The sequence below is a fragment of the Solanum verrucosum genome, unplaced genomic scaffold (assembly GCF_900185275.1).
Source record: "Solanum verrucosum unplaced genomic scaffold, falcon-dt-bn FXZP01000261.1, whole genome shotgun sequence".
NCBI lineage: Eukaryota > Viridiplantae > Streptophyta > Magnoliopsida > Solanales > Solanaceae > Solanum > Solanum verrucosum.
This window is the reverse complement of record NW_026019969.1, coordinates 8,317,643-8,329,411: the sequence shown is the minus strand read 5'-3', so window position 1 is coordinate 8,329,411 and position 11,769 is coordinate 8,317,643. Positions and strand designations below refer to the sequence as shown.

General features: G+C 29.2%; 3 protein-coding genes across 3 annotated transcripts; 1 reads left to right on the top strand and 2 right to left on the bottom strand.

Annotated features, from left to right (window-relative positions):
• Window positions 1-225: 225 nt before the first annotated feature.
• On the bottom strand, window positions 226-1,221 carry LOC125814966 (germin-like protein subfamily 1 member 13). Its single transcript, XM_049494398.1, has 2 exons — window positions 1,098-1,221; window positions 226-986 (listed from the first exon to the last, which is right to left on the bottom strand). The coding sequence occupies exons 1-2, from the start codon at window positions 1,219-1,221 to the stop codon at window positions 424-426; spliced, it is 687 nt and encodes a 228-aa protein (XP_049350355.1). The 3' UTR covers window positions 226-423.
• Window positions 1,222-4,809: 3,588 nt separating this feature from the next.
• Window positions 4,810-5,833, bottom strand: LOC125814962 (putative germin-like protein 2-1). The gene is made up of 2 exons (XM_049494393.1): window positions 5,665-5,833; window positions 4,810-5,557 (listed from the first exon to the last, which is right to left on the bottom strand). Exons 1-2 carry the CDS (start codon window positions 5,786-5,788, stop codon window positions 4,995-4,997), a joined length of 687 nt encoding a protein of 228 aa, XP_049350350.1. The 5' UTR covers window positions 5,789-5,833; the 3' UTR covers window positions 4,810-4,994.
• Window positions 5,834-10,092: 4,259 nt separating this feature from the next.
• Window positions 10,093-11,042, top strand: LOC125814963 (putative germin-like protein 2-1). Its single transcript, XM_049494394.1, has 2 exons — window positions 10,093-10,271; window positions 10,384-11,042. The coding sequence occupies exons 1-2, from the start codon at window positions 10,148-10,150 to the stop codon at window positions 10,944-10,946; spliced, it is 687 nt and encodes a 228-aa protein (XP_049350351.1). The 5' UTR covers window positions 10,093-10,147; the 3' UTR covers window positions 10,947-11,042.
• Window positions 11,043-11,769: the final 727 nt, after the last annotated feature.

Genomic DNA, 11,769 nt, shown 5'->3' with positions numbered 1-11,769 from the left:
GTTCATATATATGTGGCTGAAATGAGATAATTATTCCACTTGGTCATGAGCAGTGGTGACGATACTTTTTGTGTAGGTCGAAATTAAAATTACTTTTTATATGCTCTGAAGATCGATGGAATTACTTCCCTCCCATAGCGGAGATTAAAGAATATATATAGCAAGTACAATATCACTGTTAGAAAATAAGAAATTAACGAGTAACGAGGGATAAAGAATGAAATATCACAAACAACAAACTTATTTTTATTCCATATAACAAACCACATAACATATATCCTCATCCAATGTACGTACGTCACACTAAAATGGAGAGGAAATCAAACCAGTTGACATGATCAATACTTATTTTTGTGACAAAAGCGAAGCAATTCATAAAAACCATAACTATTAGTAGATCATGTATTTTTTGAAATAAAAGTTTTAGTTGTTGTCCCACCAGAATTTTAATTGGAGGTAATCAATACCTTTCTTATCAATTTGGAATGCTTTCGCAAGAACATCATCACTGATGGGTGGGTCTGATCCAAATACTGCATTTGCAATAGTAATGACTCCTGCATTTTGACTACTGAGTCCAGCAAATGCAACAGTTTTAGTCTTTCCTGGGTTGAATTGAAAATGAATGAGACCTATTGGGAAGACAAACACATCTCCAGGATGTAGAATTTTGGTAAAGAGCTTGTTCTTCATATTTGGACCAGGGTTTGATAGGACAAAACCAACATAGAGTGTACCCTCAAGGACAACAAGAAACTCAGTTCCTCTAGGATGCGTGTGCGGCGGGTTGAGACCATATGGTGCATAATCAATACGAGCTAAAGAAATGCCTAGAGTGTTCAATCCTGGTAAGTTGTTGACGTTCACAGGAGTTACTGCAGATCCAACATTATTTGAAGTATTTCCAGGCATATTCAGACCCGATTTAAAGAAATCCTCCGCCACAACAAGCTTTGGATCCTTGCAAAATTTTCCGTTCACAAAAACTGCGTAAAAGAAAGAAGTTTTAATTAGATAAAAGTCAACAAATTAATATAGAAAACTTTATAAAATATGATAAAAATAGTGTAGATCATGTTTGTATTTTAGTAATATACCAGCATTCTTAGTGTCATCAACAGCAACACAAAAATCCTGAAGAGGGCTAGGATCAGATGCATGGCTCATTGATGATAATACAGCCATTATGGCAATGGCTAATATTAAAGACTTGAAAGCCATTGCTACTTATGAAATGATGTTTTGTTTAGTTGGTTTTTGACAAACATAATAAGAAAATACTTCCTATTTATAGATGATTATTTGTGTGAATTGGTCCTTAATTTCCTTTAAAAAAATATATTAAACTTTGGTTTACCAAGTCATCAACAGTAAACATTTTTAAACACTTGATTATTAATTGAAGCTTTCTTCAACAACTACAAAAGACCAAATCTTATTTACCTACGTACGTTGAGAAATTTGATACTCTCTTTGTCTCGATTATGTGATACATTTTGTTTTTCGAGAATTAAACAATTTAAGTTTGATCAATAATTTGCTCGTGGAATCTTCAAATTTTTAAGCTAGGTACTTGTCGATCTAATTGTGGAAAGGACGAGAAAAGAAAATCCCCTTAAATATATTAAAGAACTTTTTCTAGTAAAAATTCACGTAAAAATTACTACAATATTATCATGTAAATCTTTTTATACTATCCGTATAAGTTATAACTTAACCCAATGTAACAAGCTATCTACCTTATCTTAGTTTTTACTAACTATTGAATGTAAAGTTCGAAATCGATCACATTTTATTCAATCTTGTTCAAGACCACCAACAGATAAGGTTGTTCTTTCCTTAATCAGAGTCTTGGATTCGAGTTCTCTGGGAATGAAAAACTCTTTGGTAGGGAGTGTTTTGCCCAGAATGAGATTTTACGCGATGCGAATCTAAATTAATCAAATACAAATATCGGATACTGGATTGAAAAAAATAAACTATGAGGGTGTTACAACATTAATGAAACAACCTATTTCTTAGGTGCCAGCCTTGATGACTTAAATTTTTTCCACTTACTTAGTACCAACTTGTATTGTCTTAGTCATGACATATTGATCATCAGGAACAGGAACTGGCAATGGCCGCCGGAACTTTCCCATTGCTTCTGGAAACACTTCACCTTTTAGGATGTTTATTGCGACAAAATAGCTTTTAGCGGTAATAAATATGCACATTACTAAAGAGTGTTAAAATCTTTATCGTCATTAGTTGATTATCATTGGATTCAATGTTGCTATAGGTTTTAGGAATATTTACAAAAAAAATGTTAATTGCTTCTAAAAATATACTACCCCGTTCACTTTTAATTATCACAGTTTCCTTTTTTAGAGTCAAACTATAACAATTTTATAGTACTTTTTGTAAAGTTTTTGAATACCTAAATTTTTTGTTTAAAATATTCAACTAATGTAATCAAATTGAACTTTAAAAATTAGTCAAATTGACTTTCGAAAAGCATTACCTGACAAAAAAAAGTGGGCGAAGGGAGTATTTAACAATAATTAAGCTATTGTTAGTTACCAATCATTTTTGATGTAGTGGTTGTAATAAATAATGTGTACAATAATATGTTGATTTTAATTACTCTAAAATCTTAATTTGTAGTAGTATTAAACTACTGTACTAATTAAGTTTAAAGTATATTTAAGTACTGATCACTACGTTAGAATTTGCACGCGAGAAGAAAGTTTGTTATTCTTTTACTTACACCATTCATATTTATAAAAAAAAACTGTCATTGCAATTTAAATTACCGGAGTAATAATTGAGAAATATAGCTATATACAATGAACAATCACCCCTTTTTATAATAATAACATTTTACTATAATAGTCAAGTTTTAATTAAAATCGACTTTCATGTTATGTTATGTTATACATTCTTTATATATAATAGCAATTTGTTATAGCAACTAAAGAATATTTGGATAAATGATTATAGAGATGATTGTTGTACATATATGGACATATATATATGTATCTTGGCCTCAATAATATAAATTTTATTCCTTTGCATGATGTAGAACATAATATCCCTACTTGTGCAGTTTAAGAGTAGTAGTACTACAATAATGGAAAACAAAATATATTAAAACAATACAATTAGATCTTCTTCACCTGTTAATGTTTTAGAATTCAATTACTCGATCGATACTGTATTTGTTACTCTCACTTCGGTGGGCCACGAGGCGGCTTTCTAATAACATTAAAAAAAAAAATCACGCATTGATAATCGACGATTCAAAATATAATAAAGTAAATGCATGGAGAATTAAGGACATCAGATGCAATATCTATGAGTAATGATCCACATATTTATTAATTCAATTTGACATTTAAAATTAATTTAATTTTGGCTAAATTGTCATACTGCGGTTTTCAAAAGTCAATTTGACTAATTTTCAAAGTTAAATTAGATTCATTAATTTGATATTTTAAACCAAAAATTAGATATTCAAAAACTATACGGAAAGTATCATAAATTGCAATTTTTTACATATCAATATGATTAAAAAAAAATACATGATAAATTGTTAATTAAAGTTCTTATTGTTTGACACTAAAAAAAGAAACCATAACAACTAAAAAGGAACGGATGGAGTAGAAATTTCTTAAGAATTGAGCACTACTAAATAGAAATAGTACTTTCTCCATCTCATATTAGTTACTATTTACTTTTTTCTTTACATGTTCTTTAAGAAATCATAGAAATAAAATTATTAATTTTATTATTTTACCCTTTATCCACTCCTTTGAAAACAATTTTTTTTGGAACTTACAAAATTTATTTAGTCTTTCAAATAATATTAATTGTAGGGTTAACATGGTAGATTTTTAATTAATTTTGTCTTAATTTGATAAATGAACAAGTAATACGGAACAACTATTAATTTATAGTAATTAGATGAATAACTATTATTATGAGATGGAGATAATAATTCTTAATAAATATATATATAAATTTATTATTTTGTCTCAATTTTTTAATTTTACAATTATTGTATATAGAATAAATTTTTTTATAAAGCGATACTTATCTTAAGACGAAGAGATCGTTTGTTAATTACCATTACCAATATGGCTTTGGCATCTTCACCTAGCACTGTATCCGACCATAGTCCCTTGCAGGACTTTTGTGTTGCTATTAATGACTCTAGAGCAACCGATAAATTCTTAATTGTTGTTTTCTTCTGTATTAAATTATTATCTGTCATATTTTTATAAAAAATTATCTTAATTATTTATTGTTTAGAAATTTAAGATAAAAATTAATTATTTTCTTTTTATTTTATCTTTTCTAATTATTATTTTTGAATACTATAATTACCTCAATTCTAAGGATTTTATGATTATTCAAATATCAATCTAGGATAAAATAATAATAATAATAAAAAAACCCTCCTAATTAATATTTCTTAAGGGTGTGTAAAAGGATATCACAAAAGATATTTTGAGATAGAGAAAGTACTCAAGTTTTATTCGTTTTAAATGTACTTATTTCATGTTTTTCAAAATTTATATTATGTTTTGTTTATTCTCTAAGTACTTTTTATTTTCTTTGGTATGTAAATATTATATTGTTTTGATTATACAGTTTTTGTTAATTGAAAAATTTGCAAGTATTCATAACTTGGCAATGATGATGACCTCTTCGAATCAGGCCTTGACATTTCTTGCACGATGTGGTCTCAATTCACGTCATGCATACCCTAGAGGAACTAATTAAGATTCTTGTTGTTCTTTAAGGGAAGACTCATTGTACTTTATTACAACAACAAACAATAAAGGTAATTTTATTATAATAAAACAATAACATATCATGCTTATGGTACATCTAATACAGATCAAGTAAAATTAGTCAACATGACTGGATAATCTTGAAGTTTATTAACGATTACAAATAAAAACCACACAAATTAATAATTATAGCACCTTAGTTTGGCTTATACTAATTTAGTTGTTATCCCACCAGAATTGTGATTGGAGATAATCCACAACTTTCTTATCAACTTGGAATGCTTTAGCGAGGATATCGTCATTGATTGGTGGGTCTGAGCCAAATACTGCATTTGCAATAGTGATGACTCCTGGATTTTGACTACTAAGTCCAGCAAATGCAACTGCCTTAGTTTTTCCCACGTTGAATTGAAAATGAATGAGACCTATTGGAAAAACAAACACATCTCCAGGATGTAGAATCTTGGTAAAGAGCTTGTTCTTCATGTTTGGACCCGGGTTTGAAAGGACAAAACCAACATAGAGTGTGCCCTCAAGGACCGTAAGAACCTCGGTTCCTCTAGGGTGTGTATGTGGTGGGTTGAGACCGTATGGTGCATAGTCAATACGAACTAATGAAATCCCTAGAGTGTTGAGCCCTGGTAAGTTGTTAACATTCACAGCAGTTACTGCAGATCCAACATTATTTGAAGTATTTCCAACTACGTTTAAGCCTGATTTGAAGAAGTCATCAGCAGTGACAACCTTTGGATCTTTGCATACTTTTCCATTCACAAAAACTGCATAATAAGGAATTATAATTAGAACATATACATAACACAACTAGCTAATGTTAATTAAAATTATGATTAAGAAAAGTTTACAAGTAATTCAATAATAAATTTACCAGTAGTCATGGAGTCATTAACAGCAACACAAAAATCTTGTAAAGGACTAGGATCAGATGCATGGCTTATTAAAGTAACCACAGCCAATATGGCAATGATTAATACAAATGACTTAAGAGACATCACTAATTAGGAACTCTAAAACAATCTAATTTATTATTGTGATCTCTTTGTTTATGTGATTAATATGATAAGTGAGGTATCCCTATTTATAGATAAAAGATTGTTTGAATTAGTCTTAAAAAGTTCCCTAATTACAAAATTTGAATTAGCTTCTGCGCAATTACCAAGTCGTAAATGGTGGTAATATTTTAAACATTTGAGTTATGAAGTTGGGTCAACAACTATAAGGACTAATTAATTTTATAACTTAATGAGAAGTTAGAAACAGTTTATAACAACTACATATAATAATATAATAATTAAAGAGATAATCATATTTGTGGAGGACTTATTCATTGAAATGGTCATGATCATAATGGATGAGGAAGAAAAAAAAAGTTGAGTATGATAGAAACTTTAACAATAAAAACAATAGTTTTTCGATAACAAAGTTGTTTGTTCAGTCGTTAGATATTTATTAATGTATAAATTATAGGAACCACATAGTATAAGTACTAAATAACATCCTATCCCTTCTAGTTTTCTATTTACCAAAAATCCCTTAAAAATGATGTTTGCGGGATACATAGCGTTGTGCACGGGATACATTAGGTTTGATACATTCCACATAGCGGGATACATAGCGTTGTGCATGGAATACATTAGGTTTGATACATTCCACATAGCGGGATACATATCGTTGTGCATGTAATACATTAGGTTTGATATATTCCACATAGCGGGATACATAGTGTTGTGCATGGAATACATTAGGTTTGATACATTCCACATAGCGGGATACATAGCGTTGTGCACGGGATACATGCGGGATAAATAGCGTTGTGCACGGGATACATAGCGTTTGATACATTCCACATAGCGGGATACATAGCGTTGTGCACGGGATACATAGGTAAAATAAGGGATTTTTAAATTTTTTGAAATAAGTAGGGATAAATGGATATTAAGGTAAGTAAAGGAGTGTAGTTAAGTAATTTGTCCTTTATTAATTGCTATAAGCCTATAACAAAATGTTATCATTAAAAATATAAAATAATATGAAAATCGTTATCCTAGTAAAACATTATTATCGATGATGATTGTTTCTTGCTACAGGGTGGTGTTTCTCTCTTTATAAAATATATAGTTATTCTCAATTATTACTCCTTTTTAAAATTACAATGACAAGCTTGGTGTTGTGGTTCAAAAATACGAAAATTTTAAGTTTTCATGTAATTTTAATCATATTTATATGAATGAACTTTCCTCTCGCATGCAAATTTCCATCGTTGTCATCGGTACTTAATAAATTTTAATTTTAACACTATAGTTTTAATAATAAAAATCAATGCAGTTGTTGATCAGATAATTTTAAAAGTTAACAACGAAATAAGATTTAGTTAGTTTCTGGTATATATATGTCTAAATCATGAAGATTTAGACTAAATCAACATATTATTTATTCGTCTGTCCAATATTATGCTTCTCAGATTCGGAGCTATATAATAGTGTATGAGTTCCTCATAATCCAATAATATTTGTATATAATCTGTATTTATATTGAAAAAATTCATTAAACACTTGTAATTTGTAAATATGTGATTGTAAATCTAATTATATATTATTGTTTATTAACTTTATATTATTAAGCAATTGGCTTCTGCGCAATTACCAAGTCGTAAATGGTGGTAATATTTTAAACATTTGAGTTATGAAGTTGGGTCAACAACTATAAGTACTAATTAATTTTATAACTTAATGAGAAGTTAGAAACAGTTTATAACAACTACATATAATATAATAATTAAAGAGATAATCATATTTGTGGAGGACTTATTTATTGAAATGGTCATGATCATAATGGATGAGGAACATAATGGATGAGGAAGAAAAAAAAAGTTGAGTATGATAGAAACTTCAACAATAAAAATAATAGTTTATGGCACCGTCACAAGATACACCTTATTAACATCCAAACCTACGAGCTCGAATAAATCCGAATACACAGGAAATCCCACGTCGGGGGATAAAACCCTTTCTAACAAAAGAGACTTTGTATTCAGAAATATTAGAACTCAAGACGTCTGATTAAGGATAAAAAAATACTTACCGTTGTTATTACATTTGGTAAGTTGGAAGCTATCGATCAATACCAAAGTAATCGTAAGTATTGTCAAGTGTATCTCTAGGTACCATTTTTCTTTTTCTTGGAAAAGTGTTGCTAAAAAAATAAAAAATGATGGCAATCTTTTTGTTTCTTCCTGTTACTCCTCAAGTCATTTTCAAAGAATATTTTGAAGTCTTCGTAGTTGTTGTATAAACCTTCACCATTTTGAAGTTTTGAAAAAATCACCATTTGATGACTTTCTAATTTTAGTTGTAGAAAGTCATTAAACTGAAGGTGTAATTTTCTTGTCCATATTGTGAATATAAATTAATCTCAATTTTGAATATATACTAAATTGAATGAGTTAAAATAAATTAAGTTAATAAATATGCCTATCATTAACCCGCACAAACTATTTTCATGGCCAATCTTTCGTGTATATATATATTCATCCGAAACTCATTTCTTAAAAAATTACTATTAGGTTTAATTTTTTTTATGTATCTAACACATAAATATTGCACCTGCTTAACTTCTTCGTGCATTTATTAAATTATATATTATTTTTTTTTTGTAAAAAATCATAATCGGTCACTAACGTGTGATTATATTAGAAGCCGCCCACCAAAGTCAAAGTAAATATATATACTAGTATTGAGTAATTGAATACTAAAACATTAGCAGGTGAAGAAGATCTACGAAGAAGACTTATATTGCTTTAATATATTTTGTTTTACAATAATATGTTGGAAACAAGTTATTTATGGATTAATTATTTTTCGAAATAACTTATTACGTTATGTATATGAGGCCAAGATACATATGTTTATACAGTCAACTCTTTCGGTAACAAAGTTGTTTGTTCAGTCTTTAGATATTTATTAATTGCTATAAGCCTATAACAAAATGTTATCATTAAAAATATAACATAATATGAAAATCGTTATCCTAGTAAAACATTATTATCGATGATGATAGTTTCTTGCTACAGAGTGGTGTTTCTCTCTTTATAAAATATATAGTTATTCTCAATTATTACTCCTTTTTAAAATTACAATGACAAGCTTGGTGTTGTTGTTCAAAAATACGAAAATTTTAAGTTTTCATGTAATTTTAATCATATTGATATGAATGAACTTTCCTCTCGCATGCAAATTTTTATCGTTGTCATCAGTACTTAATAAATTTTAATTTTAACACTATAGTTTTAATAATAAAAATCAATGCAGTTGTTGATCAGATAATTTTAAAAGTTAACAACGAAATAAGATTTAGTTTGTTTCTGGTATATATATATGTCGAAATCATGAAGATTTAGACTAAATCAACATATTATTTATTCGTCTGTCCAATATTATGCTTCTCAGATCCGGAGCTATATAATAGTGTATATATGAGTTCCTCATAATCCAATAATATTTGTATATAATCTGTATTTATATTGAAAAAATTCATTAAACACTTGTAATTTGTAAATATGTGATTGTAAATCTAATTATATATTATTGTTTATTAACTTTATATTATTAAGGAATTCATAAAGTTTAGATTCTAAATAATCCTCCTCGATACTTTTTTGTGCACATCGAGTATAGGTCACGATTTTTCTTCTTTTTCCTTGGCAAGTTAGTACGTCACTGTCAAATTTTATATTACGGTCAAATTATGTTCTAGATCATGCAAAGAAACAAATTTTATATTATTGAGGCCAAGATGCATATATATCTATACAATTTATCAATCATCTGTATATATAACAGACTTATTTATTCAGATATTTTGTGATTGCTAAAACAAAATATTATATTATAAAGAACATATAATCTAATACAATACAAAAATCAATTTCATTTTTTTGTCATTTTATTTTCAATTGTAATTTAAAGTTATTTGTGGTATATTACAACAACACAATGCTTACCTCTAGTAGGTTACAATTTTTTTCCCTCTTGGCTAGTCTGTATGTTACGTCAAATCTTAATTTCAACGTAGGTACGTAAATAAGATTTGGTCTTTAATTTGTAGTTGTTGAAGGAAGCTTCAATAGTTTTTTTGAAAAATTTACCATTATATTGATGACTTCGTAATTCAAAAGCGTAATGTATCAATAAGTACTATTTATTTAAGGAAAATTGACGACCAATTCAAACTTAATAATCATCTATAAATACGAAGCATTTTCTTATTAGGTTTGTCACAAATCAACAAAAAAACATCATTTGAATATATTGTTTCATAAGATAGTAAAGTAATTAAGTTTCTAGCTAGTAGCAATGACTTTCAAGTCATTAGTATTAATCATTGCCATAATGGCTGTTTTATCTTCAATGTGCCATGCATCTGATCCTAGCCCTCTTCAGGATTTCTGTGTTGCTGTTGATGACTCCAAGAATGCTGGTAAATTACTAAATTACATATATGATCATTGCTATTTTTATCAAGTTTTTAGATTTTCTTTTAATCCTTTTTTGTTAATTTTTATCTAATTAAAACTTCTTCCTTTTTGTAGTTTTCGTGAATGGAAAATTTTGCAAGAATCCAATGGATGTCACTGCTGATGACTTCTTTAGGCCGGGGCTAAACATGGCTGGAAATACTTCAAATCAACTTGGATCTGCTGTAACTGCAGTGAACGTCAACAACTTGGCAGGACTCAATACCCTGGGCATTTCCTTAGCTCGTATTGATTTTGCACCATACGGTCTCAACCCACCTCATACTCACCCCCGAGGAACTGAAGTTCTTGCCCTCTTTGAGGGTACACTCTACGTTGGATTTGTCCTTTCGAACCCTGGTCCAAATATGAAGAACAAACTCTTTACCAAAATCCTACATCCTGGAGATGTGTTTGTTTTCCCAGTAGGTCTAATTCATTTTCAATTTAATGTGGGAAAGACTAATGCAGTTGCATTTGCTGGACTCAGTAGCCAAAATCCAGGAGTCATTACTATCGCAAATGCAGTATTTGGATCAGACCCACCAATCAATGACGATGTCCTCGCCAAAGCATTCCAAATTGAGAACAAAGTTGTCGATTACCTCCAATCACAATTCTGGTGGGATAACAACTAAACCGTTATTTAAAAAATATATATATATGATCTACAAATAATTATGGTTTTGTGAACCGCTTGTGTCACAAAATTACTAAATAAGTATTGATCATGTCGACTTGTTTAATTTCCTTTCCATTTTAGTGTGATGTATTGGATGAGGAAATCTGTTATGTGTGGTTTGTGTTACTGAATAAAAATAAGTTTATTGTTTGTGATACTTCATCCCCGTTCCATTGTTTTGAGAAGAAAAAAACAAGGAAAGGCTACTTTATTTGCCAAAATCTATTGATTAATGAAGTTTAAATTAGCAGCTAGACCACTAATTAAGCATTAAGGGACCTCATTAAACATATCTTAAGACAATTTTTTTTTTAATTTTCTGAATGCGTCTATTAATAATGATAATAATTATTGAAGGAATTATTTCACCTTAATAATAATTAATTGTCTTTATAGGAAGCTTGTTGGTAATAAACGAACAACAACAACAATGTTAATAGTAGTGACTTTGTATCTATTTTTTCAGTAATTCTAGCTTTATGCTCAGTGTGTGCAGCTGCTAACACAACTTCTTCCTTATCTATATTGTTGGACAGAATATACAATCCTCCATCCTCTTTACCAATCATCTTCACCTTTCCACTGAAGAGTTCCTGAAATAGGCAAAAGTCAGGGAAAAACGAAACTGAACAATTCAACTCTTTTGTTAACTTTGCAACAGACAAGAGATTGAACTTAAATTGAGGAATGTACAACACTTCTGAAACTGTATTGTTTCCATCTAATGTACTTGACCCTAAATGAGTCACCACAACTTTATCACCATTGGGAAGGTGTAC

Coding starts and splice junctions, on each gene's coding strand:
- LOC125814966 (XM_049494398.1), bottom strand. CDS start 1,221: ATGGCTTTCAAGTCTTTAATATTAGCCATTGCCATAATGGCTGTATTA. Junction 987..1,097: donor TGATGACACTAAGAATGCTG/GTATATTACTAA, acceptor TCTTTTACGCAG/TTTTTGTGAACGGAAAATTT.
- LOC125814962 (XM_049494393.1), bottom strand. CDS start 5,788: ATGTCTCTTAAGTCATTTGTATTAATCATTGCCATATTGGCTGTGGTT. Junction 5,558..5,664: donor TAATGACTCCATGACTACTG/GTAAATTTATTA, acceptor CTTATTATGCAG/TTTTTGTGAATGGAAAAGTA.
- LOC125814963 (XM_049494394.1), top strand. CDS start 10,148: ATGACTTTCAAGTCATTAGTATTAATCATTGCCATAATGGCTGTTTTA. Junction 10,272..10,383: donor TGATGACTCCAAGAATGCTG/GTAAATTACTAA, acceptor TCCTTTTTGTAG/TTTTCGTGAATGGAAAATTT.